Source organism: Hylobates moloch, unplaced genomic scaffold, assembly GCF_009828535.3.
Source record: "Hylobates moloch isolate HMO894 unplaced genomic scaffold, HMol_V3 SCAFFOLD_22, whole genome shotgun sequence".
In the NCBI taxonomy this organism is placed as follows: domain Eukaryota; kingdom Metazoa; phylum Chordata; class Mammalia; order Primates; family Hylobatidae; genus Hylobates; species Hylobates moloch.
Window position 1 is genome coordinate 44210690 of NW_026652297.1, and position 27946 is coordinate 44238635.

Here is a 27946-nt window from a genome sequence, read left to right on the forward strand (position 1 = left end):
TATTGTCTTATGTTTCTGATTTCTGCTGAGATGGCTGATTAAATCCATTATTCACATCCATAATCTCTTTATCAAATGATTTTCTAGCCACACCCTTAGTATTCTCTCCAGAACACGTTTTATGATTTTGGGAAATATGGATAGGCTGAGAATTTCTGGTTAACAATTATTTCAATTACTTCTTTAATCCATCTCTCCTCTCTTTCATTTTACCATAAGCAGTCAGGAGGACTCAGGCCATATCTTGAACATTTTGCCTAGGGGTCACCTCAGCTTTTATCCAATGTCAGCTTGCAAACTCTATCTTTCACAAAACTTTAGAACACAAATTAGCCAAGTCTTTGCCACTTTTTAACAGAAACGACTTTTCCTTCATTGTCCAATAACATGTTGCTTTACTTCTGTCTAAGACCTCACTAGAAGTACCTTTAATATTCATATTTCTCCCAACATTCTGTTCACGATTATGTATGTATTCTCTGAAAAGAGGTAGGCGTTCTCTTTTCTCTCAGTGCCCTCACCAGAATCACCTTTAATATCTATATTTCTATCAACAGTCCTTTATTGCAATCTAGGCTTTTTTTAGTTTACACCTTAAAATGATTCCAACCTCTACCCATTACCCAGTCCAAAGCCACTGCTATATTTTTAGGTATTTGTTAGAGCAGCACCTCATATCTTGGTACCAAAATCTGTATTAGTCAGGGTTCTCCAGAGAAACTGATAGAATAAGATATTAGTTCATCATATGGTGGAAGGTTGAGAACTCAAAAATCATCAATAAAACACTAGTAACATCCCATTTGGTACATTAGTGTTTTTGTTTTTATTATATTCACTTTATATATATGAAAGAAATGTTTGATGTTTGGAAATGATGTTGGTAATGATATCTTCTCCTTTTCACTGGGATAATAAAATCTCTGATGTAACTTAAAATTGCTATTTTTCATTCCAGAGAAAAGTTACATGGAGGAGGGAAGACATGCCACTTTTCAAAAACAATGGTTTCAACTCATTTTCTACATTTCTCTACCTGTGCTTCTTATTACTACTGCCATTTTAATAAAACGGAAAAAATTGAGAGAGCTATGCTATAGAGGGGAAACTGAAAGTGACAGGTATGTATGTACATATATATGTAAACGTATATATACACACATATATATGTAAAAATATATATATATTCATATATTTACTCTTATTACATTAAGAAAGACAAGAAAAATGTATTTATGTTTCATGAGGAATAATCTCCAACTGTAGGTAAGGCAATATAAAGAGAGGCTCAGGGAGACATTTTGAAAACGGTTTGATGCCCTTTGTTATTTGTTTTAATATTTTTTCTTCTCTTACAAATTACTAAAACCACACAGTTTACCACTAGTATCATGGTAAGAGCAGATATGGCTGCCAGGGGAATTTTGGAGGTTTATTTAGCCTCTTAGTTCACCAACCCTGTCCATACAGTCATATCACCTATGAGCTCCATTAGAATTATATGACACTGCATTTCAAGGGAACTTCCAAAACCTAAATTTATTAGATACAGATTCTCAGGCCAGTGATAAAATCCTTATTAGAACACCTTCTCAATCAGAGATAATATCTATAAACCTATTTTGACAATACTTATTTTTCTAAATATAGATATAGCTGATTTGTAAAATCATTTCTTAATTAGAAACTACATGTGTAGTTAATAGTGTCAGGTTAAAGAGACAGGAGGCACCACCATGTAGGAGGAGAATTACACTTAGCTTCAGGAAACCTGGTTATCAATCTTGCATGTAACACTGTGATACCGTGAGTAAGTGGTTTAATCTCTATTTACTTAAGATTATTCTCTATAACTCTACAGAATGGGAGATAATAATAGCTTTTCAATATAACTAAAATTTTGAGTACATCAATTTAATGAGTGAAATCATCATGCTATCTGTAATCAGTTGCACAAATTTTTAAACATCATATTGAGCCCCTTATTCATAATTTACAATATTTCATCACAGATATGTTTACATCTAGTTTTACCCTCCGAGAACTGATGCAAAGATAAAACATGTTTATATTTTCTGAGAGAAAGAAAGATATTGAGCTGTAAAGAAAAAGTATTTAAAATTTTTTAGTGCTACTTTATGGTTTGGCTTATTGGAACTGAGGAATTAGTGATATCATAAAATAAGGGGACCCGCCTATATAAATGTGGGTTTACAAACATAAATTCTTGATTAAATGTAGAATGAGAATGAGAAGACTCAATTACCAGACTGAGGTAACTGATGGCATTTGTTCTAATATTGAAACGGTACCTGTTTAAGTTGTTAAAAGAAGACCTTCCATTTATTTGAATCACTGTTTCTTTGAAGAACAGTTTTCATTCAGTTATTTAATTATTCAAGAATTACAATTTTCCTCACTTTAAAACAAAGTTTATCAATTTTATAGCTCTGTGTCAGAAGAAAGCAGCAGTAACAGCAAGTCATCCCTCAGTGAAAGGTGAGTATAGAACTATGTGTTGAATCATTTTGCACTGTAAGTTTTGATCATTGCTTAGGAGCACTTAAAAATATATATATATATATATTTTTTTAATTATACTTTAAGTTCTAGGGTATATGTGCACAATGTGCAGGTTTGCTACATATTCATACATGTGCCATGTTGGTGTGCTGGAAAACAACCATTTCCACAATGGTTGAAGTAGTTTACAGTCCCACCAACAGTGTAAAAGTGTTCCTATTTCTCCACATCCTCTCCAGCACCTGTTGTTTCCTGACTTTTTAATGATCGCCATTCTAACTGGTATGAGATGGTATCTCATTGTGGTTTTGATTTGCGTTTCTCTGATGGCCAGTGATGATGAGCATTTTTTCATGTGTCTGTTGGCTGCATAAATGTCTTCTTTTGAGAAGTGTCTGTTCATATCCTTCGCCCACTTGTTGATGGGGTTGTTTGTTTTTTTCTTGTAAATTTGTTTGTGTTCTTTGTAGATTCTGGATATTAGCCCTTTGTCAGATGAGTAGATTGCAAAAATTTTCTCCCATTCTGTAGGTTGCCTGGTGGCCTGCTTCCTAAGAGGCCATGGCTGTGGGGTTGGGGACCCCTGCTCTAAATGATGTCATAGGTGCTTATAGTTCTGCTAGTATTTCAGAAAAAAAAATTACTGAGAGTAAGTTTGAGCCTTGAAATTATCATTCATTTCCCTGTCTCAATTCATCTGAGATAGTAAATTTAGTGATCAGATTATGGAAGAATCAAATACAATATTTTATAAAATTAGATATTCTTCTTTTACTATCAGTATATACAGATTTTCCCTACCAAATGTTGGATAGAGTATAAAATGAGAGAGTATTTCAAGTAGCATCCAATATTATTTCTCACGTTCTCTCTTCATCCTTGGAGTGCAAAGTTAAACACTGACTGTGATGATTCATTTAGCAAATATTGAGATAAATATTTGCAGTGAGGGAATTCCTACTTTTAAGAGAAGCACTGTTAAGTATGGGCCATCATCATCCTAATTCTATTGTCAATGCTGGTGGCTGTTTTAGGTTCTACAAAAATTAATCATATCTCTGCTTTCTAGGCAAGATTATCTTTGATCCTTACTTTGATCATTTTGTGATGCATATTATAGAAGAGAAAAATAATTAAAAGTGTTTTTATTATAATTCCTACCAAAAAGATAGAAAAAGGAGCTATTTACACTCAAAAATTGTGGATGGAAGGAAATACTAAAGAGCAGAAATAATGTAAAGGAAAATAAACAGAAAAAACATAAGCAAAGACAAAAACTGTTTCTTTGAAAAGATTAATATAATTGATAAACATTAGCTAATAGTTCAAAATAAAAAAAGAAATGATACAAATTACTATCATGTAATAAAATGATATCATGTTTAATTTTCTGGACATTAGAAGAACTCAAAGTTAATGTTTAAATATTTAGTTAAAATACAACACATTTAAAAAAAAAACACTTCTTTCCATCTTTCCAAAATGGAATAGAGAGAAAAGAAAGAAACTATAAAGAAGTCTATATTTATTCAAGATCTGGAAGCTGTAATTTAGAACTTTCTCACAAAGTGGATATTTGAGCATGATCTTTTCATGGGATGCATCGGAGCACAAAGCCAAGCCAAATTCAGTGAACATTTCCTCAATTCCATCAGCTTATATCTTATTATATAAACAAGTAACAACGTCAAACTCAATGTCAATGAAGGTGGTGTGTGTAATATACTCCATCCACTATAATGGGAGATACTACAAAGTCACATGGCAAAGAACATGTATAAATAATCGTATCTTAAGATATAAGTGAGAATTGAGGATCATAATTCAAACTATTACATCCAGATATTTAAGGAAGAAATACAGAAATACAGCAGTTCCCCCTTGTCTGTGTGTGTGGGAGACATTCCAAGACCCGTAATGGATGTCTAAAATCACAAATAGTATCAAATTCTACATTTACTTGTTTTTTCCTATACATATGTACCTATGATAAAGTTTAATTTGAAAATTAGACACATCAAGGGATTAAGAATAAATAATAATATAATTGAACAATTATAACAGTATAATGTAATAAAAGTTATGTGAATATGATCTCTCTGTCTCAAAATACTGGAGTTTTTTTTTTGGAGTGTGGTTGACTGAAGAGAATTTAAATCATAAAAAACAAAACTGCAGATAAGAGGGGACTACTGTAATACCACTCTTACACATACTTATACAGAGAATACAAAAAAAGGAGCATTTCTCATCATGTTTTATGAGGTCAGCCTAGCCTTATGGCCCCCAAATTTAAGGGAACTATCAGAAAGGAAAATTATAGGTCTATTTCTAATTAGAGATGTAGAAATTCTAAATAAAATGTTTCTAAATAAATCCACTTAGTATTATAGAGAATAATATATTATGGCCATGGAGATAACCTAGGTATCTAGGAATGAAAAACTAGTTTAAAATATATTTCACCATATTAACGAAAAAGGAGAAAAAATTATATGATAATTTCTATAGATAAAGAAAAATACCCTTTAAAGAAAAAAAAAACACTTTTATGATAAAAATTCGTAGTTAACTAGTGAAAAAAACTTTTAAAAACTGATAAGGAACATCTTCAAAAAAGCATACAACTATTTTAATTAATAGTGAAATGGTGAATGTTTCCTTCCTGAGGTCAGGAGGATGTTGTTGTTTTCAACATTGACATTTTCAACATTATATGGGAAATCCTAGCCAGCAATAAGGTAAGAAACAAGTAAGCAAATGTAGTAAGATCAGAAATGAAGAAAGAATACTGTTACTGTTTGCAGATGATATAGCTTCAAATTTTAATGCACAAAAATTTGAAGAAATAACAAAACTTAAAATTGATAAATAAAATATAAGGTTTTTGGATACAAGTCTACATATAAAAATCAATTTTTCTGTAAGCGACAGTTATAAAATGAAGTTTAAAAAATGCAACTATATATAGTCTAGGGAAATATGTATATATGATACATAGGGATATAGATCCAGTTACACTTGTAATATAAAATACTGCTGAGAATTTTAATATCTAAACCAGTTGAGGAACATACTGTTCAATATTTTTAAGATATAATTCTTCCCTAATTGATATGTAGATTTAATGCAATCCCAAAATAAATATCTTGACATTTTTTGGTGAAAAATTAAAATTAGATTGTAAAATTTATATAAAAATAAATGGAGTCATATAGTCAACATAATCTTGAAAACACAGGAAAAAGAAAACTTATACTACCTGATATTGACAACTTTTGTTAAGTAATCAAAACAATATAGGAGCATCATAGGATAGACAAATAAACCAATAAAAAAGAATGAAGTGTTCTGAAACAGTTCCATAATATACTCACATCTTATTTATACTTCTGGTGCCACTATTATTTAGTGGATAAAAAAATGATCTTTTCAATATATAGTGGATTTTAAATTGCATTTCCTTGATGACATATGGATTAGTGATGTTGAGAACTTTTTCATATACCTGTTCTTCATTTTTATGTTTTCCTTGGAGAACTGTCAAGGTTATTTGCCCATTTTTTGATCAATTTATTGTTTTTCTGCAATTGAATTGTAAAAGTATTTTATACATTTTGGATATTAATCTTTTGCCAGAGATGTGATTTGCAAATATTTTTCCTAGTCTATAGGTTCTGCTTTCATTGTATTGCTTCTTTAGCTGTACAGAAGCTTGCTAGATTAACATAGTTCCATTTATTCATTTTTGTTTTGTGGCCTGAGCTTTGGTGTGATGTCTAAAAGTTAATTGCTAAGGCCAGTATCCAAGAGCTTTCCTTCTATGTTCTCTGTTAAGAGTTTTATTGTTTCAGGTAAAAAATTTAGGCGTCTTTTTCCTTTTTGATTTCACTGTTGTGTGTGGTGTAAGAAATAATCTGATTTTATTCTTTTGTATATGAAAATCTAGTTTTTCCAGAACCACTTATTGAAGAGACTACTGTTTCCTTGTTCTGTCCTCTAGGTGCCCTTGTTGAAAATTAGTTGACTGTATATGTTTGGATTTATTTCTGGGCTCCCTATTTTGTTCCATTGGTCAATGTTTCTGTTTTTATGTCAGTGCCATTAATGTTTTGATTATTATAGCTTTGTAATATAACTTCAAATCTGGAAGTGCAATGTCTCCTACTTTGTTTTTCTTTCTCGGTATTGGTTTAACTATTTGGAATTTTTTGTGGTTCCATATGAATTTTAGGTTGTCTTTCTATTTCTGTGAAGAATGCCACTGGAATTTCTAGAGAGATTTTGTTAAATCTGCATATTGATTTGAATATCATGAACATTTCAATATTATTTTGATCCATGAACACGGTATATCTTTACATTTATTTGTGTCTTCTTGAACTCCTTTAATCAATGTTTTATAGTGTTCAGTGTACAAATCTTCCACCTCCTTGATTAATTTGAATTCTAAGTATATTATGTTTTTGATTTTATCAGAAATGGAACTGTTTTATTAATTTCTTTTTCAGCTAGGTGGTTCTTTGTATATAAAAATGCTTGTGATTTTTTATATTGATTTCATATCCTACAACTATCCTGAATTCATTTATTAGTTTTTTCTAAGCTTTGGGGTTTTCTATATATAGGATATGTCAATTGCAAATAGAGATAATTTACTTCCTCCTTTCTGATTTGGATGCCTTTTATTTATTTTCCTTGTCTGATTGTATGTACTAGTACTTTCGGTACTATGTTGAATAGAAATGATGAGAATGGGCATTTTTGCCTTATACCAGATCTTAGTGCAAAAGCTTTATGATGTTAGCTATGGGTTTTTAAGAAATGTCCTTTTATTATGTTGAGAAAATTGTCTTATATATCTAAACTGTTGAAAATGTTAGAAAAGGATGCTGAAGTTTGTCAAAAGCTTCTTTGCCGAGTCTGTCCCACAGACTCTGGCCGAGCAACCAATGAAAGAAATATGTAGACACAGGCATTTTGCCTGAGAACGCAGCTAGGGAACTGCACAGCTTAGCACTGCTGACGAAAGTGCAGCCCCAATAAGCCGGAGATGCTCATATTTATTTAGTGCAGATTTAGTGACAAAGGCTTGGAGCAAACACAATTTGTGGGTAATTAACATTGTCGACCCCCCGAGTATAGAGCAGTCCTGCTTGTGAATGATCAAAAGTTGGTTTCTGGAGACATAAGTAAACGAATTTATCTGGATAAGTTCCTTTACATTCCCTTGTTATCTACCCTTTGCCCTCAGCCTCTGGATAAGAGAATTTGGCTGCCTTCAGCCATAATTCTCTTCTGAAGCTTTTGCAAAACTACCCAGCCTTCCAAGAAGGTTTGCGTCTTTCCTATAATTTTTCCGACCACCCTGACTAATCTTCCTACACTTCTTTGTGTGTAAATTTGCATGATCATGAGGTTTTTATTTTTTTATTCTGTTAATGTGATATGGCATATTGATTTGCATGTTAAAGCAGACTTGCATGTCAGGAATAATTCCAACCTGGTTATGATGTGTAAACTTTTGATGTGTTGTTGAGTTCAGTTTGCTACTGTATTATTGATGATTTTTGCATCAATGTTCATCAGAGATACTGGCCGGTAGTTTCATTTATTTATTTTTTTTGGGCAGTGTCCCTGACTTAGGCATCAAGATGATGCTGGTCTTGTAAAATGTTTTAGAAAGTGTTCCTTTCAGCTCTAATTTTTGGAAAAATTTAAGAAATACTGATAATAATTCTTCCTTGAATTTTTGGTACAATTCAGCTGTGAAGCCATCTGGTCCTGGGATTTTTATTGCTGAAATGTTTTTAATTCTTCAAGCTATCTATTTCTTCCTGACTCAATCTTCAGATGATATTTTTCTAGGAATCTATTTCCTCAAAGTTATAAATTTTGTTGACATATAATTCCTCATTATCACCCTTTTTAAACCTTTTTTATTTCTGAGGCATCTGATAGTGATGTCTCCACTTTTATTTCTGATTTATTATTTGAGTCTTATTCTCTCTCTCTCTTTTTAAAAATTGCTCTATCTAGGAGTTTGCCAATTTTATTTTTTAAATAATCAGCTCTTGGTTTTATTGATTTTTTTTCTTCTTGTTTCTTGGTCATCTATTTGATTTATTTCAGTTCTAATCTTTATTATTTCCTTTCATCCGATAACTTTGGATTTCATTTGTTCTTTTTACAGCTCCTTGAGGCACAATGTTTGGCTATTTACTTGGGATCTTTCATCTTTTCTAATGTAGGCACTTACTGCTACAAACTTCTCTCTCAGAACTACTTTTGCTGCATCCTGTGCTATGTGAACTCCAGGAAGCTCCTTAGGCTGGTGTCAGTGGCTGTAAGGACTACAGGATTCTCCAGTAGCAAAAAGTGTGGTGTCTGTGGTGGTAATGGGAACTGTTGGGGTCTACTGCTTACCTTTTTCCCTGCAGAAAAACATCCCTTCAGGTTTTGATCTGATTCTGACTGTGGGGATGGGGTAGCACAGGGAACGTGTTTTCTTCCCTTCTCTATGCAACCATCCTGAGTTTCTATGCTTCACAAAATTTCTGCCACTCCCTTGCTGTACACCTGAGCCCTCCTTAGTCTTTTTGGTCAAAATTTAGCTTATTTGTTGTTTTGGTCTTTTTTTGTGGGAGGAGATGAGAATTAGGCACCTCTAGTTTACCATCTAGCTGACATTCCTCAGAATGTAATGGTGGTGGGTAAATCACTTTTAATTATACTATAATATCAAAAGACAAAAGAATCAAAATAATTATGAGTAAGAATATGTTAATGGACACATAATGTAAATTGTAATATAAAGTGTGACATCAGTAACAAAGTATTAGGAGGGCAATAAAAGTGTAGTGTTCAAATGTGATTAATATTGTTATTATCAGTTCAAAACAAACCGTTATAAGATTTTTAAATATAAGCTGCATAGTAATAAAAATACTTACAGAAGTTACACAAAAGTGAAAGAGAAAGGAATTATACAATAAAAAAGTAAATGAAACGTGAAGGAATACAGCAAGAGAATAAAAGAGGGATAAAATAGGCATAAGATTAAACAGAAAAAGATAATTAACAAAAGGCATTAGTAAGGCATGATGGCTGAATAGAATCCTTCAGCAATTGTACCGACTACCAAGAACATCAAGTCAAACAATTACCAGTTTAAGAAAGCATCTTCACAGGAGCCCAAAACCAGATAAGCAATCACATTACATGGTGTTAGCATAATACCATGGAAGGATGCATTGAAGGAGGTCAAAAGGGCAGAGTCCCATTGCCTGCATCACCCCTCCCCCAGTGCCAGGTAGTATACCACAGAAGAGAGGCTGTGTACTTGGGGGAGGGAAAGCAAAGTTGGTATGGAACTTTGCACTGAAACTCAGTGCTGCCTTGTCACAGCAGAACACAGCACTAGGCAGAATTCCACCAGTGCTGATAGCGAGCATTTAGATCAGTCGTCGGCCAAGGGGAATCTACTGCTTCAGCACGAGGAACCCAAGTCTCAGCCTACTTCACTGCAGGCTGATGAACATGGCTTGGGGCCCCAAATAACCTTGAGTGGCAGCTAGGCCATAGTGGCTACAGTCCTTGGGCAATGCCTGGTGCTGTGGTGGTCTCAGATGCTGTAGGCTTGATGTACAGCCCAGTAAAACACCAGCTGTGGCAGCCATGAGAGTGCCTACATCACCCCTTTCCCAATTCCATACCATGTAGTATGGAGAGAGACTTTTTCTGCTTGGGAGAAGGAGAGGAAAGAGTACGATAGACTTTATTTTGCAACCAGGTACCAGCCCAGGCACAGGAAAATAAAGCATATGGTAGAATCCCAAAGTTCTAATTTCAGGTCATTGCTCCTAAATGGTGTTTCTAGGTCTTCTAACCCTTGGTTAGAAGAGATCTGGCTGCCCCTGTGGGATGGACCTTTGTCCAACCTGTGTGATGAACCACCAGTTAACTAAAGTAGCCTTGAATAAACATCAGTGGCAGTCAGGCAATGGTAGCTTCGGGCCTCAGATGAGCCCCAGTACTATGCTGATCTGGGAGGCTGTAGGCTCCAGGTGTGACACAGCAGGGTACCAGCTGTGATGGCCACAGGAGTGCTCGTGTCTCCCCTTTCCCAATTCCAGGCAGCCCACTGCACAGACAGATTCCTTCTTCCTGGGGAAAAGAGAGAGAAGAGAGCAAGGGACTTTGCCTGTGAACATAGGAATTTCTCCCTATTTCCCTCCAAGTCCATCAGAGTTGTGTATTTAGGAGTCTGCAAGAGATACAGCATATCTGGGCTTAGAGATCCCTCTAGCACTGAAACGCCTATAGAGGCAACAGACTTAAGTAACTTAATACTCAATTTTCTTTAAATTATTGGAAAGTCCTTTGAAGAAGGGCAAGTAAAAACAAGGCCAGACTGAAGACTAGAATAAATACCTAGAGACATCAACAGACTGCAATACAATAGTAATAGGGGCCTTTTAACACCACACTTTCAGCAATGGTCAGATCACCCAGACAGAAAATCATCAATGAAATATTGAAATTAAACAACACTAGATCAAATGGCCCTAACTGACATTTACGGAATATTTTATGTAACTGGTGCAGAATATATGCTAATTTCATCAGCACATAGAACATCCTCCAGGACAGATCATGTGTAAAGCCACAAAACAAGTCTTAACACATTCAAAGATGGAATAATGTCAAGTATTGTTTTGAAAAACAATGGAATGAAACTAGAAATCAATGAAAAGAGAAACTTTGGAAACTATACAAATACATGAAAATTAAACAATGTGCTCCTGAAAGACCAGTGTGTCAATAGAGAAATTAAGAAAGAAATATTTTTAAAAATTGAAGGAAACAAAAATGGAAACAGAACATACCAGTCTATGGAATGCAGCAATACCAGTACTAAAAAGAAAGTTTATACCTATACATACTGACATCAACAAAGTAGAAAGACTTCAGTTATGCAACCTCATGGTGCACTGCAAGAAAAAAAGCAAGGACAAACCAAACCACACATTAGTATAAGAAAATAAATAATAAAAACTAGAGCAGAAATAAATGAAATTGAGAATTAGAAAGGTCCACGAAACAAGAAGTTTGTTTTTGAAAAGATAAACACATCTTTTGCTACATTGACTAAGAAAAAGAAAAAACTGGATTGAGTACTTAAATGTAAGATATGTTTTATATGAACCCAAATCAGAGAAAAATCATTACAATGGACACTTCAGTAATTTAAAGACAGCATTCAAGTAGAGATATTATGAGCAAAAGTGTGTCAATAATTTGGAAAACCTAGAAGAAATGGACAAATTTCTAGACACATTCAGCCTATCAAGATTGAACCAAGAATAATAGAAAATCTGAACAGATCAATAATGAATAATGACATAGTAGCTGCAATAAAAAGTTTTCCATCCAAGAAAAGTTCAGGACTAGATAGTTTTAGTATTGTATTCTACCAAATATTTAATGAAGAACTAGTACCAATTTTACTCAAACTATTCCAAAACATTGAGAAGGAGGGAATATTCCCAATATCATTCTACAAGGCCAACATTTCCTTCAAAAACCTTACAAAGACACAACAATAACAACAAAAAGTACAGGCCAACAGCCTGATGAACACGCAAAAATCCTCAAGAAAATACTAGCAAACTGACTTCAACAACACATTAAAAAGATTATTTATCATCATCAAGTAGGATTCATCATAGGGATGCAAGGATGGTTCAGCAATACAAATCAATAAATGTGATACATCACATTTAAATAGAATCAAGGACAAAATCCATGTGGTCATTTCAATAGAGGCTGAAAAAGCATTTGGTAAAATTCAACATAACTTCATAATAAAAACTCTTAGAGTAGTTTAGCAGGAACATATCTCAAAACAATACAGGCCATGTATATCAAACTCATAGACAGCAATGTTCTCAGTGGAGAAAAATTGAAAGCCTTTCCTTTATGATGTAGAACAACGCAAGAATGCCCTATTTCACTTCTTTTATTTACCATAGTACTGGAAGTCCTAGTCAGAGTGATTAGACAAGAGAAAGAAATCAAGGGCATGCAAATTGGAAAGGCAGAAATCAAATTCTTATGTGCAGATGATATGATCTCATATTTAGAAAAATCTGAAGACTCCACCAAGGGGAAAAAAACTGTTAGAGGTGATAAATGTATTTGGTGATATTGGGGGATACAAAATCAAACAAAAATTAGTAGCATTTCTATATGCCAACAGTGAACAACCTACAAATAAAGAAAGCAATCCTATTTACAACAGCTATAAAAATACCTAGGAATAAATTTAATCATTAAAGTGAAAGATTGCTACAATGAAAGTTGTAAACACTTAACTAGCTGGGTGTGGTGGCTCACGCCTGTAATCCCAGCACTTTGGGAGGCCAAGGCAGGTGGACTGCCTGAGCTCAGAAGTTCGAAACCACCCTGGGCAACATGGCGAAACCTCGTCTCTACTAAAATACCAAAAAAAAAAAAAAAAAAATTAGCCAGGCATGATGATGCAAGCCTATAATCTCAGCTACTTGGGAAGCCAAGGCAGGAGAATAACTTGAGCATGGGAGGCAGAGGTTGCAGTGGGCCAAGATCATGCCACCAAACTCCAGCCTGGGTGACAGAGTGAGACTCCATCTCAAAAATAAATAAAAATAAAAATAAAACACTTATAAAAGAAATTAAAGAGGACACAAAAAAGTGGAAATATATCCCAAGCTCATGGATTGGAAGAATTAATACTGTATAAATGTCCATATAACCCAAAGCAATCTACAGATTCAATGCAATCCCTATCAAAATACCAATGACATTCTTCACAGAAATAGAACAATAATCCAAAAATTCGTATGGAACCACAAAAGATAGTCTCTTTAACAAATAGTGTTGGGAATACTTTATATCCTCATGCTAAAGAATGAAATTGGGCCATTATCTTATACACAAAGGCCAACACAAAATGGATTGAAGACTTAAATGTAAGATATGAATTATAAAACTCTTAGAAGAAAACATAGAGAAAAATCTTCATGACATTGGTCTTGGCAATGATTTCATGGATATGACATGAAAAGCACAGACAACAAATAAAAAAAGACATATGGGGCAACATTAAACTCAAAAGCTTCTTCATAGCAAAGGAAATGCTGAAAATCCAATGGAATGGGAGAAAATATTTGCAAACCATTTATCAGTTAAGGGGTTAATTCCCAAAATATATTAAGAACTCTTTCTACTCAATAGCAAAAAACTAATAACCTGATTAATAGTTAGCTTAAGACTTGAATAAACATTTTGCCAAAGAAAATATATAAGATTCTTACAACTCTATAGCAAAATACCTAATAATTTAAAACGTGGGCTAAAGACTTCAATAGACATTTCCCAAAGAAGACATACAAGTGGCCAATAGGCATATGAAAAGATGCTCAATTTCATTAACTATTAAATGTATGCTAATCAAAACCACAATGAGATTCACCTCACACCTGTTAGGATGGATCTTAAAAAAAAACAATAGAGAAATGTTGAGGAGGATGTGGAGAAATTAGAATCTTTGTGTATACTGTTGGTGGGAATGCAAAATGTTGAAACCATTATGGAAAATGATATGGAGGGTTATCAAAAATTAAAAATACAATTACCATATAATCCAGCAATTCTACTTCTTGAAATTTATGGAAAAGAATTGAAATCAGGAAACTAAAGAGATATTAGCATTCTAATTTCACTGAAGCACTATTCACAACTGCCAAGTGTGGCTACAACCTAAATGTCCGTCGATAAATAAGTGGATAAAAATAAATGTGGCATCTCTCTCCTCCTTTCTCTGTCTCTCACTCTCTCTCTCTTTCTCTCTCTCTCTCTGTGTGTGTGTATGTGTATGTATCTAATGGAATATTATTCAGCCTTAAAAAGAATATCCTGTAATATGTAAAACACGGATGAACCTTGAGGACAAATACTGAATAATTCCACTTATCTAAAAAGTCAAACTCACAAAATTAGAGCAGAATGGTGGTTTCCAGGGACCAGGGGGTGGAGCAAATGGGTAGTTGCATGTCAGTGGGCATAAAGTCTCAAATATGCATGATGAAAATGTTCTAGAGATCTGGTGAAAAACATTGTCCCTAAAATTAACAAAACCGTATTGTACACTTAAAAATGTGGTAAGATGGTCAATCTCATGCTGTGTTCTTACCATATATAGTACAACTTTTTAAAAATAAAAACTTTTGCCATTCATAAGATACCCTTAAGAAAGGAAAAAGGAACCGCAGGGATGCGGTTACACTGGCGAGAAAACAGTTTTGGCGGTGGGGAGAGTTGGGGAGGGTGGAGGGGGTGTTGTGATGGGAGGGGTGATTTACAGAGTGAGTAGCAGATGTGGAAGGTGGGCTCTATAGATAAAGACTTCAAGGAAGGTTGTTTCCCAGGGCAAGGAACACAGAGCGTAAAGGAGTCTTGTCTTGAAAGCAGGAAACACAGGACTAGGAAACTTAAACAAGTTAACCCTTTGAAGAAGAATGTCTTACTGTATTTAACATTTTGAAAGTCTATTATTATGAATATTTATGCTACTTCCAGTTTTTAGTTATTACAAATACCCTGTAATAAGCATTCTGCTATGGATATATATCTGTGAGCAATTGTCCAGTTATCACCTGAGATAAATCCCTAGAAGATATCAAGAATAAATATAGTGCAATATGAAGACTTTTGTTGTTTTAAAATATTTATTACTAAATTATCAGTCCCTTTGTATCAAGTTGTAACTTTCATAATTTATTTATTTAGTAGCTAGTTTGGATATGTGAGTGGTATACTTTCTGAGCCCTAACGTATCCTAAATTCTACTTCTTTTATTTTACTACCTTATTGAATTTTCTTTGTAATTTTCCACTATGTCACTTCGTAATGAGCTATTTCTATAAAGAATATAGAAATAGAAGTAGAAAATACGAAATATGAACATCTGGAATTAGAGGCATTTTGAGACTCCCTTTAGTATGAAGGAAGCTTAGCATATTTTACCTTAAAAAAATCTCTCCCTTCACTAATCTTTCTGTTATGTAAATGAGATTTTAGACCTAGCCTACTGTTAATAAATTTCTGCTTTTAAATATTATTTATTTTGATTCTAAAATATTTTGTCTTTTTCAGTTTTATAAAGTTTACAGCAAACATTTTGAATTCATTTTATATTTAACTGCTTTTATTTTTTAAAGTTCTAAAGAATGATTTTAACTTTTAATGGTGTTAAGATCCTTTTCTAGCCAGAGAACTTGGAATGCTTGAATCTTGACTTTACCATCACTTTCTTCTCTTATTCAATAAATAATGTGTGTATGTGAGTGTGTGAATCATTCTTCTTATTATAGTAGTAACACATAATAAACATTGATTAAAATATATATGTGAGTAAAAGAATGAAATGGTAAGCATTATTAGTCCCAGCACCAGGGGTGATCATTCTTTAAAAATTTCATTATATAGATATACACACCAATGTGCATGCATGCATGTGTGTGTATATGTACATGTTGGTGTTATTTAATAAAAAGATACTTAGAATTACCACATTATAATTTTAAAATAAAATCATTGCATATATTTAGAATGGAGTTTTCAAGACACTTTATTTATTGACCTAAATAGTTACCAAACATGGATAAAAAACCAGTGTACTTTAACCAGTCACTTCTATTTTAAAACTAAGAGTATCTTCAGCTGTGGTAACAGGTAATATTTTTCTGGAATTTTTATTTTCTTAATTTTTTGCTTTTAATCACCCATAGTTTTAAAATTACTTGAGTTAGAAATGTGTTAGCTACAAGAAAGAAAAATGAGCAACATTGGCATTTGTTTTTTTTTCTCCTACAGCACCAGTCTCTAACAACCTTGAATGCTAATGCTTGGAGAGAGGAGAGTAACAAATACATTATCAGAAACTGGCCCAAACCAAGGAGGAACAAAACACAATTTCTCTCTCACTGCTCTTGTCACTGCTGAGGGTTTTAAACTATGAAATAAAACATCTGGCCTGAATCTCATGACTTACGTCCATTGAATTCTCTGTATTTGCAGTCCAAATTCTACCCTATCAAATTTGGATCCATAAGATGCTCTGAATCAGGTGAAAGGAGCCTAAGACCCTCATCTCATAAAGCCAAGAGGGACTGCCAGTCAGCCTCACAGCAGAGTATCTGCTTTCCCTTCTGCTTCTTAGGTTGACCAGAATCTCCCTCAAGTCTGACCTATCCCTTTTCCTTCAGAGTTCCTAGCATCTAGCTATTCTGTGACTGGTTACAGTGACATTTATGCAGATGATATCTGAGTCCAATCCCTGTCTTCTTACTTCTGCTCATTTATGAAAGCTGTAAAACCACTTTAGTGTGTTAAAATACCTGTTTGCCAAAAGTAGATTTGCCATAAAGCTAAGGAAGCAAAAACTTAAGAGCAACTTAGTTGCACAGATTCTCTTCAAAGTCATGAACCTAACTTTGTATTCTTACAGTTTATCAAATTTTATATGGTTCAGGCCCCATTGAGCCTGAATCATCTCGCTGTTCACAAGTTCCCTTGGCAGTGGTGTGCTAGAGCCATTTCATACTATCTCACCAGAGCTCACCAGTTAAAATTTCAGAATATTTGCAAGTCAGTTGTTAAACAGCCATTATTAAAAACATTACTTAAATCTAAATAAATTAAAAATCAATATTTGAAAGACACCATTTATTCATTATTTTGTTGTATTTTTATCTTTGCTTTTTAGGTTATAATTATTGCATCTTTATGGTGGAATTACTATATTATGGTAATGTATGACTTAACATGTATTACCAACTCTTCTAGAAATATCAAATGGTAGCTTGAAATTAGCCTTTGCTGAGACTGATAAACCTATCAATGTGGACTTCCTCTCCCTCACATCATAGAAATAGCTGTATAATAATTGCTAGCAAACCACTGTTCTTGGGGGTAGTTCACCTTTTTTCTGTTTTTGTTTTCAATAGCTTGTTGAAGGTACTTTTCTATCATGGCTCAAATCTATCTCCAACTCTTCCTGAATATGAATACCCAATTGGTATCAAAAAATTGGGTATAGAAAGAATATAACTAAACACAATAAAGGCCATGTGTTAAAAATTAAACCCCACAGCTAACATCATACTGAATGAGGAAAAGCTGAAAGCTTTTCTTGTAAGATCTGGAACAAGGCAAGCTTCCCACTTCTACCACTTTTATTCAACATACTATTGGAAGTATAGCCAGAGCAATTAGGCAAGAGAAAGAAAATAGAAGGCATATAAATAGGAAAGGAAGAAGTCAAAGTATCCCTGTTTGCCGATGACATATTCATATATATAGAAAATCCTGAAGACTTCACCAAAAATTTGTTAGAAAAAATAAATCAAGATAGTAAAGTTGCAGAATGCAAAATTAACATACAAAAATCAGTAGCATTTCTATATACCAATAGTGAACTAGATGAAAAAGGAATCAAGAAGCAAGTTAATTTACAATAGCTATAAAATTTTAAATATCTAGGAATAAACCAAGAAGGTGAAAGAGCTCTACAATGAAAAATATAAAAGGTTGTAAAAGAAGTTGAAGAGCCACGGTGAAACCCCGTCTCTACTAAAAGTACAAAAAAAAATTAGCCAGGCGTGGTGGCAGGCGCCTGTAGTCCCAGCTACTCGGAGAGGCTGAGGCAGGAGAATGGCGTGAACCCGGGAGGCGGAGCTTGCAGTGAGCCGAGATTTCGCCACTGCACTCCAGCCTGGGTGACAGAGCGAGACTCCGTCTCAAAAAAAAAAAAAAAAAAAAAGAAGTTGAAGAGGACACAAGTAAAAAATTCCATGTTTATGGATCAGAAGAATTAATATTGTCAAAATGTCCGTATTTATCCAAAGCAATCTTCAGATTCAATGAAATCTCTATCAAAATACCAGTGAAATTCTTCCCAGAAATAGAAAAAACAATCTAAAATCCATATGGAAATGGAAAAGACTCTAGTAGCCAAAGCAATCTTGAGCAAAAAGAACGAAGCTGGAGGCATCACAGTACCCACTTCAAAATATGCTACAAAAGTATAGTAATGAAAACAGCATGGCACTGGCATAAAAACAGTCACACAGAACAATGGAATCAAATAGAGAAATAAATCCATGTATTTAGGGCCAGCTAAATTTCATCAAAGGTAGCAAAACACACATTGGGAGAAGAACTGTCTTTGTCTCCTCAGTAAGTGGTGCCGGCAAAACTGTCTATCCACATGCAGAACAGTAAAACCAGGCCACTACCTCTCACCATATACCCAAACTTAACTCAAAATAAATTAAAGACTTAAATTTAAGACCCCAAACTATGAAACTACTAGAAGACTATAGGGGAAATACTTTATAAAATTGGACTAGGCAAGGATTTTTTTCAATAAGACCTCAGAAGAACAGGCAATAAAAGCAAAAATAGACAAATGGGATTACATCAAACTAAAATGCTTCTGCACAACAAAGGAAATCAGTAGTGTGAAAAGACAATCTATAGGTTAAGAAAAAGTATTTGCAAAATATACTTCTGACAAGGGATTAATACCCAGAATATATAAGGAACTCAAACAACTCAGTAGCAAAACAAACCAAATAATCCAATTTAAAAATGGGCAAACGACCTGAATAGACATTTCTCAAAAGAAGAAGTAATGGCCAAGAGACATACAGGCATATGAAAATGTGCTCAACATAATTGATTGTCAGAAAAATGCAAATAGAAACTACCATGAGATATCATCTCACCCCAGTTAAAATAGCTTATATAAAAAAGATAAGGAATAACACATGCTGGTGAGAAAGTGGAGAAAAAGGAACCCTTGTACACTATTAGTGGGAACATAAATTAGTACAACCAGTATGGATAACAGTTTGGAGGTTCCTCAAAATCTAAAACTTGGGGTACCATATGATCCAGCAGTCCCACTGCTGGGCATATACCCAAAAGAAACAAAATCAGGCCAGGTGCAGTGGCGCATGCCTCTAATACCAGCAGTTTGGGAGGCTGAGGCAGTTGGATCACCTGAGGTCAGGAGTTCGAGACCAGCTGGCCAACATGGTGAAACCCCGTCTCTACTAAAAATACAAATGTTAGCCTGGCATGGTAGCGGGCACCTGTAATCCCAGCTACTTGGGAAGCTGGGGCAGGAGAATCGCTTGAACCCGGGAGGCAGAGGTTGCACTGAGCCAAGATTGCACCATTGCACTTCAGCCTGGGCAACAGGAGTGAAACTCTGTCTCAAAAAAAAAGAAAAGAAAAAGATCAGTATATTGAAGAGATATATGCACTCCCATGTTTGTTGCGGCACTGTTCGCAACAGCCAAAAATTAGAAACAACCTAAGCGTCCATCAACAAAAGAATGGATACAGAAAACGTGGTACATTGCCAATCATTCTGTTAAGTGAAATAAGCCAGGCACAGAAAGACAGACATCAAATATTGTCACTTGTTTGTGGTATCTAAAAATCAAAACAATTGAACTCATGGAGATAGAGAGTAGAAGGATGGTTACCAGAGGCTCGGAATGGTAGTGGCAATGAGGGTGAGGGTTCTGGAGGAGAGATGTTCATTCATAGAATTTTACTCATTCATTGGAAGAATGAGTAAGACCTACTATTTGCTAGCACAACAAGGTGACTGTAATAATATACTTGTACATTTTAAAATAACTAAAAATACAATTGGATTCTTTGTAACACAAAGGAAAAATTGAGGGAATAGATACCATTCTGCATGATGTGATTATTACTCATTGCATACCTGTATCAAAATATCTCATGTACCTCATAAATATCTACACCTACTATGTATCCAAAAAAATTTAAAAATAAAATGGCCAAGATATACATGAAAAAATGGTCAACATCACTAATCATCAGTAAAATTCAAAGTAATAATGAGATACTATTTCACCTCAGTTAGAATGGCTCTTATCAAAACACTGGGGTTTGGTCTTGGTTCTGCTGCTCACTGCACAGAAAGCCAGTGTGTTGCCGGGGAAGATGGCTTTAATTGGGTGCTGCAGCCAAGTCCAAATTCATCTCCCTGACTAAATTAGGGATTTATATAGCAGGGAAGAAATATGTAACTATATGTGGGAAAATAGGAACTCAGGAGGGGTAAAGAAGCAATCATGGGCTGGGTTGGTGGCTCACGCTTGTAATCCCAGCACTTTGGGAGGCCAAGGCAGGTGAATCACCTGAAGGTCAGGAGTTGAAGACCAGCCTGGCCATCATGGAGAAACCCTGTCTCTATTAAAAATACAAAAATTAGCCAGGCTTGGTGGTGGGTGCCTGTAGTCCCAGCTACTCAGGAGATTGGGGCAGGAGAATCACTTGAACCCAGGAAGGGGAGGTTGCAGTGAGCTGAGATCGCACCACTGCACTCCAGCATGGGTGATAGAGATTCTGTCTGAAAAACAAAACAAAACAAAGCAAACAAACAAACAAAAAACAAAGAAGCAATCGTGATGAATGAGAGAATGACTTATTGTCTGGATGTGATGATCTGGTGAGTTTCAGTTTTTTGATACCTACTGAGAGGCCTGGGAATCCTTTCCTGAGGAAGGAACTCAGATAAAATGAATCTAAGTGTCAAGCTTTAACACCAGAAGGGTCAATTTCTATGTTTATCAAAAACAAACAAATGAAAACAAAACTGTCCATGGGCCTCTTGGATTGGCTTCATGGCTGTGATTAAAAAAATACAAAAAAAATAATGAATGATGATGAGAGTGTAGAGAAAGGGGAACTCTTTTGCACTGTTAATGGGAATGTAAATTAGTACAGCCATTATGGAAAACAGTAAGGGGATGTCTCAAAAAACTAAAAATAGAACTACCACATGAGCCTGCAATCCCATTACTGGGTATGTATCCAAAGGAAATGAAACCGTATGTTGAAGAGATATATACCATTGCTTGTTTATTGTAGCATTATTAACAATAGCCAAGATATGAAATCAACATTAAAGCGTATCTACTGATTAATGGATTTAAAAATGTGATATATATATATACAAAACAAAATATTCTTCAACCATATAAAACAATGAAGTTCTGTCATTTGCAGCTACGTGGATGAAGCTGGAGGGCATTGTTAAGTGAAATAAGCTAGGTAGTGAGACACAAATGATCTCAACTCACATGGGATCAACAAAGTTGATTTCATAGAAGTTAAGTAGAATAGTGATTACTAGAGTTTTGAGGTGAGGGTACTGTATTAGTCCATTTTCATGTTGCTGTTGAAGACATACCCAAGACTGGGAAGAAAAAGAGTTTTAATTGGACTTACAGTTCCACATGGCTGGGGAGGCCTCAGAATCATGGCAGGAGGCAAAAGGCACTTCTTACATGGCAGCAGCGAGAGAAAATGAGGAAGAAACAAAAGTGGGAACCCCTGGTAAACCCATCAGATCTCGGGAGACTTACTCACTATCACGAGAATAGCATGGGAAAGACCAGCCTCCATGATTCAATTACCTTTCCCTGGGTCCCTCCCACAATATGTGGGAATTCTGGGAGATACAATTCAAGTTGAGATTTGAGTGGGGACAAAGCCAAACCATATCATTCCACCCTGGTCCCTCCCAAATCTCATGTCCTCACATTTCAAAACCAATCATGCCTTCCCAACAATCCCCCAAAGTCTTAACTCATTTCAGCATTAACTCAGAAGTCCACAGTCCAAAGTCTCATTTGGGACAAGGCAGGTCACTTCTGCCTATGAGCCTGTAAAATCAAACGCAAGCTAGTTACTTCCTAGATACAGTGGGGGTACAGGCATTGGGTAAATACAGCCATTCCAAGTGGGAGAAATTGGCCAAAACAAAGGGGTTACACGGCCCATGTAAGTTTGAAATCCAGCAGGGCAGTCACATTTTAAAGCTCCAAAATGATCTCTTTGACCCCAGGTCTTACATCCAGGTCACACTGTTGCAAGAGGTGGGCTCCCATGGTCTTGGGCAGCTCCACCCTTATGGCTTTGCAGGGTATAGCCTCCCTCCTGGCTACTTTCATGGGCTGGCATTGAGTGCCTGTGGCTTTTCCAGGTGCACAGTACAAGCTGTTGGTGGATCTACCATTCTGGGTTCTGAAGGATGGTGGACCTCTTCTCATAGCTTCACTAGGCAGTGCCTCAGTAGGGACTCTGTGTTCAGGCTCTGACCCCACATTTCCCTTCCACACTGTCCTAGCAGAGTTTCTCTAACCCTGCAGCAAACTTTTTCCTGGGCATCCAGTGTTTCCATACATCTTCTGAAATCTAAGTGGAGGTTCCCTAACCTCAATTATTGACTTCTGTGCACCTGCATGCTCAGCACCACATGGAAGCTGCCAAGACTTGGTGCCTCCACCCTCTGAAGCCACAGCCTGAGCTCTATGTTGGCCCCTTTCAGCCATGGCTAGAGCAGCTGGGGCACAGGGCACCATGTCCCTAGGCTGCACACAGCACAGTGACCCTGGGCACAGCCCATGAAACCATTTTTTCTTCCTGCGGCTCCAGGCCTGTGATGGGAGGGGCTGCCATGAAGGTCTCTGACAGGGCCTGGAGACATTCTGTCATGGCTTGGGGATTAACATTAGGCTTCTTGCTAATGCAAATTTCTGCAGTCGGCTTCAATTTCTCTTCAAAAAATGAGTTTTTCTTTTCTACTGCATCGTCAGGCTGCAAATTTTCTGAACTTTTATGCTCTGTTTCCCTTTTAAAACAGAATGCTTTTAACAGCAGTCAAGTCACCTTTGGAATGGTTTGCTGCTTAAAAATTTCTTCCTCTAGATACCCCCAAATTGTCTCTCTCAAGTTCAAAGTTCCACAAATCTCTAGGGCAGGGACAAAATGCCACCAGTCTCTTTGCTAAAACATAACAAAAGTCATCTTTGCTCCAGTTCCCAACACGTTTCTCATCTCCATGCAAGATCACCTCAAGCTGGACCTTATTGTTCATGTCACTATCAGCATTTTTGTCAAAGCCATTCAACAAGTCTCTAGGAGGTTCCAAACTTTCCCACATTTTCCTATCTTCTTCTGAGCTTTCCAAACTGTTCCAACCTCTGCCTCTTACCCAGTTCCAAAGTTGCTTCCACATTTTCAGGTATCTTTCAGCAACACCCTACTCCTGGTACCAATTTACTGTATTAGTCCGTTTACACACTGCTGATGAAGACATACGTGAGACTGGGAAGAAAAAGAGGTTTAATTGGACTTACAGTTCCACATGGCTGGGGAGGCCTCAGAATCATGGCAGAAGGCGAAAGGCACTTCTTACATGGTGGTGGCAAGAGAAAATGAGGAAGAAGCAAAAGTAGAAACCCCAGATAAACTCATCAGACCTCATGAAACTTATTCACTATCATGAGAATAGCACAGGAAAGACCAGCCGCTATTATTCAATTACCTCCCCACTGGGTCCCTCCCACAACACATGAGAATTCTGAGGATACAATTCAAGTTGGGGTTTGGGTGGGACACAGCCAAACCATATCAGGTACCAAGATACATTGGTCAGTGAGTACAATGTTACAGTTAGATAGGAAGTTATAATGTTCTACTACACTATAGGGTGACTATAGAAAATAAAAATGTATATTTCAAGATAGCTGGAAGAGAAGACTATGAATTTTACCACCACAAATAAGTGATAAACATTTAAAGTGATAGGTACAGTAATTACTCTGATTTAATAATTTTATTCAATGTTTACATGCATTGGAGAATCACACTGTACCCCATAAACATGTACAATTATTGTGTATAGATTATAAATAATAAAAATGAATAATACAAAAAAGAATACTTAATTTTCTGGGTCCCTAGGACATTTGACATAGTTTGGAGTGAGCCTAAGAGCAACATCTGTCAGAGTTCCAAAAGGTATATTTCAGACCTGCTCTCTTATGGAGGGTGGAAAAGCTGCTAAGAGATAACTAGGGTTGCACCACCAAAAATGAAAGGCTACCAAGTCTGTGGTCCAAGGACCTTACCCTTAGAGCTATTCAAATACTGATGAGCTGGGAGGTCTGACAAGAGGAACAGTACGTAAGGCAAACATTTACCAATTGCTGTGATTAAATGTACCAAGTTTATGAAAACCTAAGGTAAGTGAAATATTCTTATGGCTCTGGGCCAGTGTGAGTTTGGGACATCTTATAAAATAGCATTTCTACTTTTACTGACGTCTACTCTGAAATTGTAGAAAGAAGTGGAGGGGTGAAGAAATATTTGAAGATGGAGTAGAAAAAACTTTTCTTGGAAAAAAGTGACTTTTGCTTTTAGATCTGCAGAGAGAAATAAATGCTACAAGTATGAAGGTGCTGCAAAAAGAAAATATTTTGCTTCCTGGAAAAAAACTTTCCTGTTACTCAGAACTCCATACAAACTGTGTCAAAAGCCAGTGATGATTTTGATCCCTTAATTTTTTTCTGAAATTACTCTGGAAAAATCATCACTTTCCTCTACAGTGTTAAATTTATGAATTCCTATTCCTTTTTATTTTGCTTTTTAAATTGACATTTGTCTTTTTTTAACTTACTCCTTTCATTTCTAAAATGTTTTATCTGTTTTGATTTTTAGCCCTGTGTCTAACCTCTCCAAGAGTTTTTTCTCACTTTGCTTTATTACCATCCACTTATTTTTTTATTAATGTTTACTCACTCTTGACTTCTATCTCTTTTCACTTCATACCAGTAGTTCATAACTAAGTGTGTAGATTATTCTACTTGGAGAGATTTTCCAAATACTCATTGCATAGCACCAATTCTAAAGATTCTCATTCAGCAGGACATTTCTCTGATAACATCGGTTATTCTTTGGGTACAAATATTTGTATTGGCTAATGATTCAAACATACAAATATAAAGCTCAATATTTTAACTGAATTCTTATGCCTAATGACTTGAGAGTAGGTTCATGATGAACTGAACACAGACGACCAATTCTCCATGAGTATTTTATGCAACTTTATATTTTTTTTCCTTTTAGATTCAGTGTGTGGATGTGCAAGTTCGTTACATGCATACATTGTGTAATGGTGAGGTTTGGGCTTCTAGTGAACCTATCACCTAAATAGTGAACATTCTACCCAACAAATAGTTTTTCAACCCTCATTCACCTCCATTCTCCTTCCTTTTGGAATCCCCAGTGTCTATTATTTCTGTTTTTGTGTTCAAGTGTACCCATGGTTTAGGTCCCACTTATAGGTAAGAACATGCAGTATTTGATTTTCTATTTCTGAGTTATTTCACTTAGGATAATGTCCTCAAGCTCCATCCATGTTGCTGCAAAGGACATGATTTCGTTTTTTGACTGTAAAGTATTCCACGGTGTGTATGTATGTATTCAATCAACCACTGATGGACACTTAGGTTGATTTCATGAGCAAATTCATTTTTTGAATTCCAGGGCAAAGGAAGAAGCCTACTTAAACAGATACAGCACACATCATGCAGGACACCTGTGTGGACCACCAAAGGAAAACCTATAAAGCTTGCCTGCTTCACCACAATTATAGTTAAGAACAAAGACAAGTTTCGGAGGATGCTCTTACCCATGATGATTGACATGATCCATCCTAACATTTTAGAATTTCCAACAATTTAAAATCCATCTGATGTTGGTTATCATATATCATCTTAGGCGGGTCCAATAATTTTCCTGGGCAGTACAGTCTGTCCTCTATGTGATAACTAGATATCCAGGCTTCTTTAGTCTTGTGGCTCCATATTCTCACCACATAGTCCCACAGTTGCCAACAAAATTGAAGGAAGTGTGAAAAACTCATACCTGCTCACTAACTGCCTCTTACCAGCAATGATACGACAAGTAGTTTATTCTCATGGTCCATCGACCCAATCTAGTCACATAGTCCTAACTGCAAAGGAGGCTGGAGAACATCAAGATAACCTAAAGAATATTTGGTGAGTGCTACTTCCCTCTCACACTGTGAAATAGAAATTATGAAGGTTGTACCATCTGTGACTAGGTATAGGCATGCCATAGTTCCCATATTGGAACATCTTCTAAATCACTCTGTGACAGGACTGTGATCATTTATTTGGCAAATGCATCCCAACTCCTTTCCTCCGTTATTGAAGTACCCTTGTTATCTAGGATGGATAAGACAAGTTCTTGTAGAATCAGTTTGCTAGTTTTCAGGTTGGATGTCAAATAAATCTCTGAGTTACATCAATGTTGGAACAGCGTTGTCACTGTGCTGACAAAGACTAGAGCCATTTTTAAAGCCTGGAAATTCTGGAAGCAGGTATGCATATCAATTGATTCAGAAAAACATTCACAAACACTAAACAAACTGGGAATAAAAGAAAAATGCCTTAATATAATAAAAGCCATAGATGAAAAACCCATAGTTAACATAATCATCAATGGTGAAAGTTTGTAAGGTTTTTCTCTAAGATCAGAAGCAAGATAAAGATGCCTGCTTTTGCATAATCTGAATGGTATAGGTGGCACCATGGGAATGCCACTTGCAGATCTCCCACTACAAGGAGCATAAACAATAAACGGTCTGAGCAGCTGCAGGCTGAAATGCATCAGTGCATTTTTGTGAAGTCCACACTTCCCAAGGTGTGCTCCCAACCACTGACTGAAAATGATGGAGATGCTAAGGAAGGCATTCCTAGGAGACCTGAGATTCCCCTGACAGTGGCTCTGGCTTAAGGACTCTCCAACAGCTTTGTGAAAACTTCCTGGCAGTGCATGGGCCTTCTTTAAGCTGCGTAAAGCCAAGACAGCTCCCATCCAGCTTTCTCTCCTTCTCTTTTTTACTTCAGTGTCTGGCGGCTTTCTCAGGCTTTTCATCTTTCTTTTCTTTTTTTCTTTTTTTGCAAGGGCTGTTTCTCCTGATAAAATTCTGGAACGTTTAATACTGTCTTGGTGTCTGTTTCTCAGAAGATCCAAACTAAAACAAGTCATAATGAGACTATTAGAAGTATACAGGGGGTAAGAAGTGAATTTGTCTTGCTTAACTAACCTTGCAACTGACAGAAGACATGATCCTGGTTAGGAGGTGGGGCACAAATAGTCCCTGCCACGAGGTGACAGTAGAATTCTAAACATTTTTTGGCAACTGAGAAAAATGTTCCAATAGAGACAGATTTGACAGATGCAATAAAGCAGACATTTAAAGTCAGTGGAGTTTGGCCAGGTGTGGTGGCTCACTCCTGTAATCCCAGCACTTTGGGAGGCTGAGATGGGCGGATCACCTGAGGCCAGGAGTTCGAGAACAGCCTGGCCAACGTAGTGAAACCCTGTCTCTACTAAAAAATACAAAAATTAGCTTGGCGTGATTGCAGGCGCCTGTATTCCCAGCTACTCGGGAGGC

General features: G+C 35.9%; 1 protein-coding gene across 1 annotated transcript in view; it reads left to right on the plus strand.

The window, feature by feature from the left end:
- Positions 1–27282, plus strand: part of LOC116461778 (disintegrin and metalloproteinase domain-containing protein 5) — a 128337-nt gene extending 101055 nt beyond the window's left edge. Inside the window, exons 19-21 of the mRNA XM_058433413.1 lie at positions 959–1121; positions 2449–2499; positions 27069–27282. Coding sequence (XP_058289396.1) covers positions 959–1121; positions 2449–2499; positions 27069–27282 — 428 coding nt within the window. The remainder of the gene's footprint in view (positions 1–958; positions 1122–2448; positions 2500–27068) is intronic.
- The last annotated feature ends 664 nt before the right edge of the window (positions 27283–27946 follow it).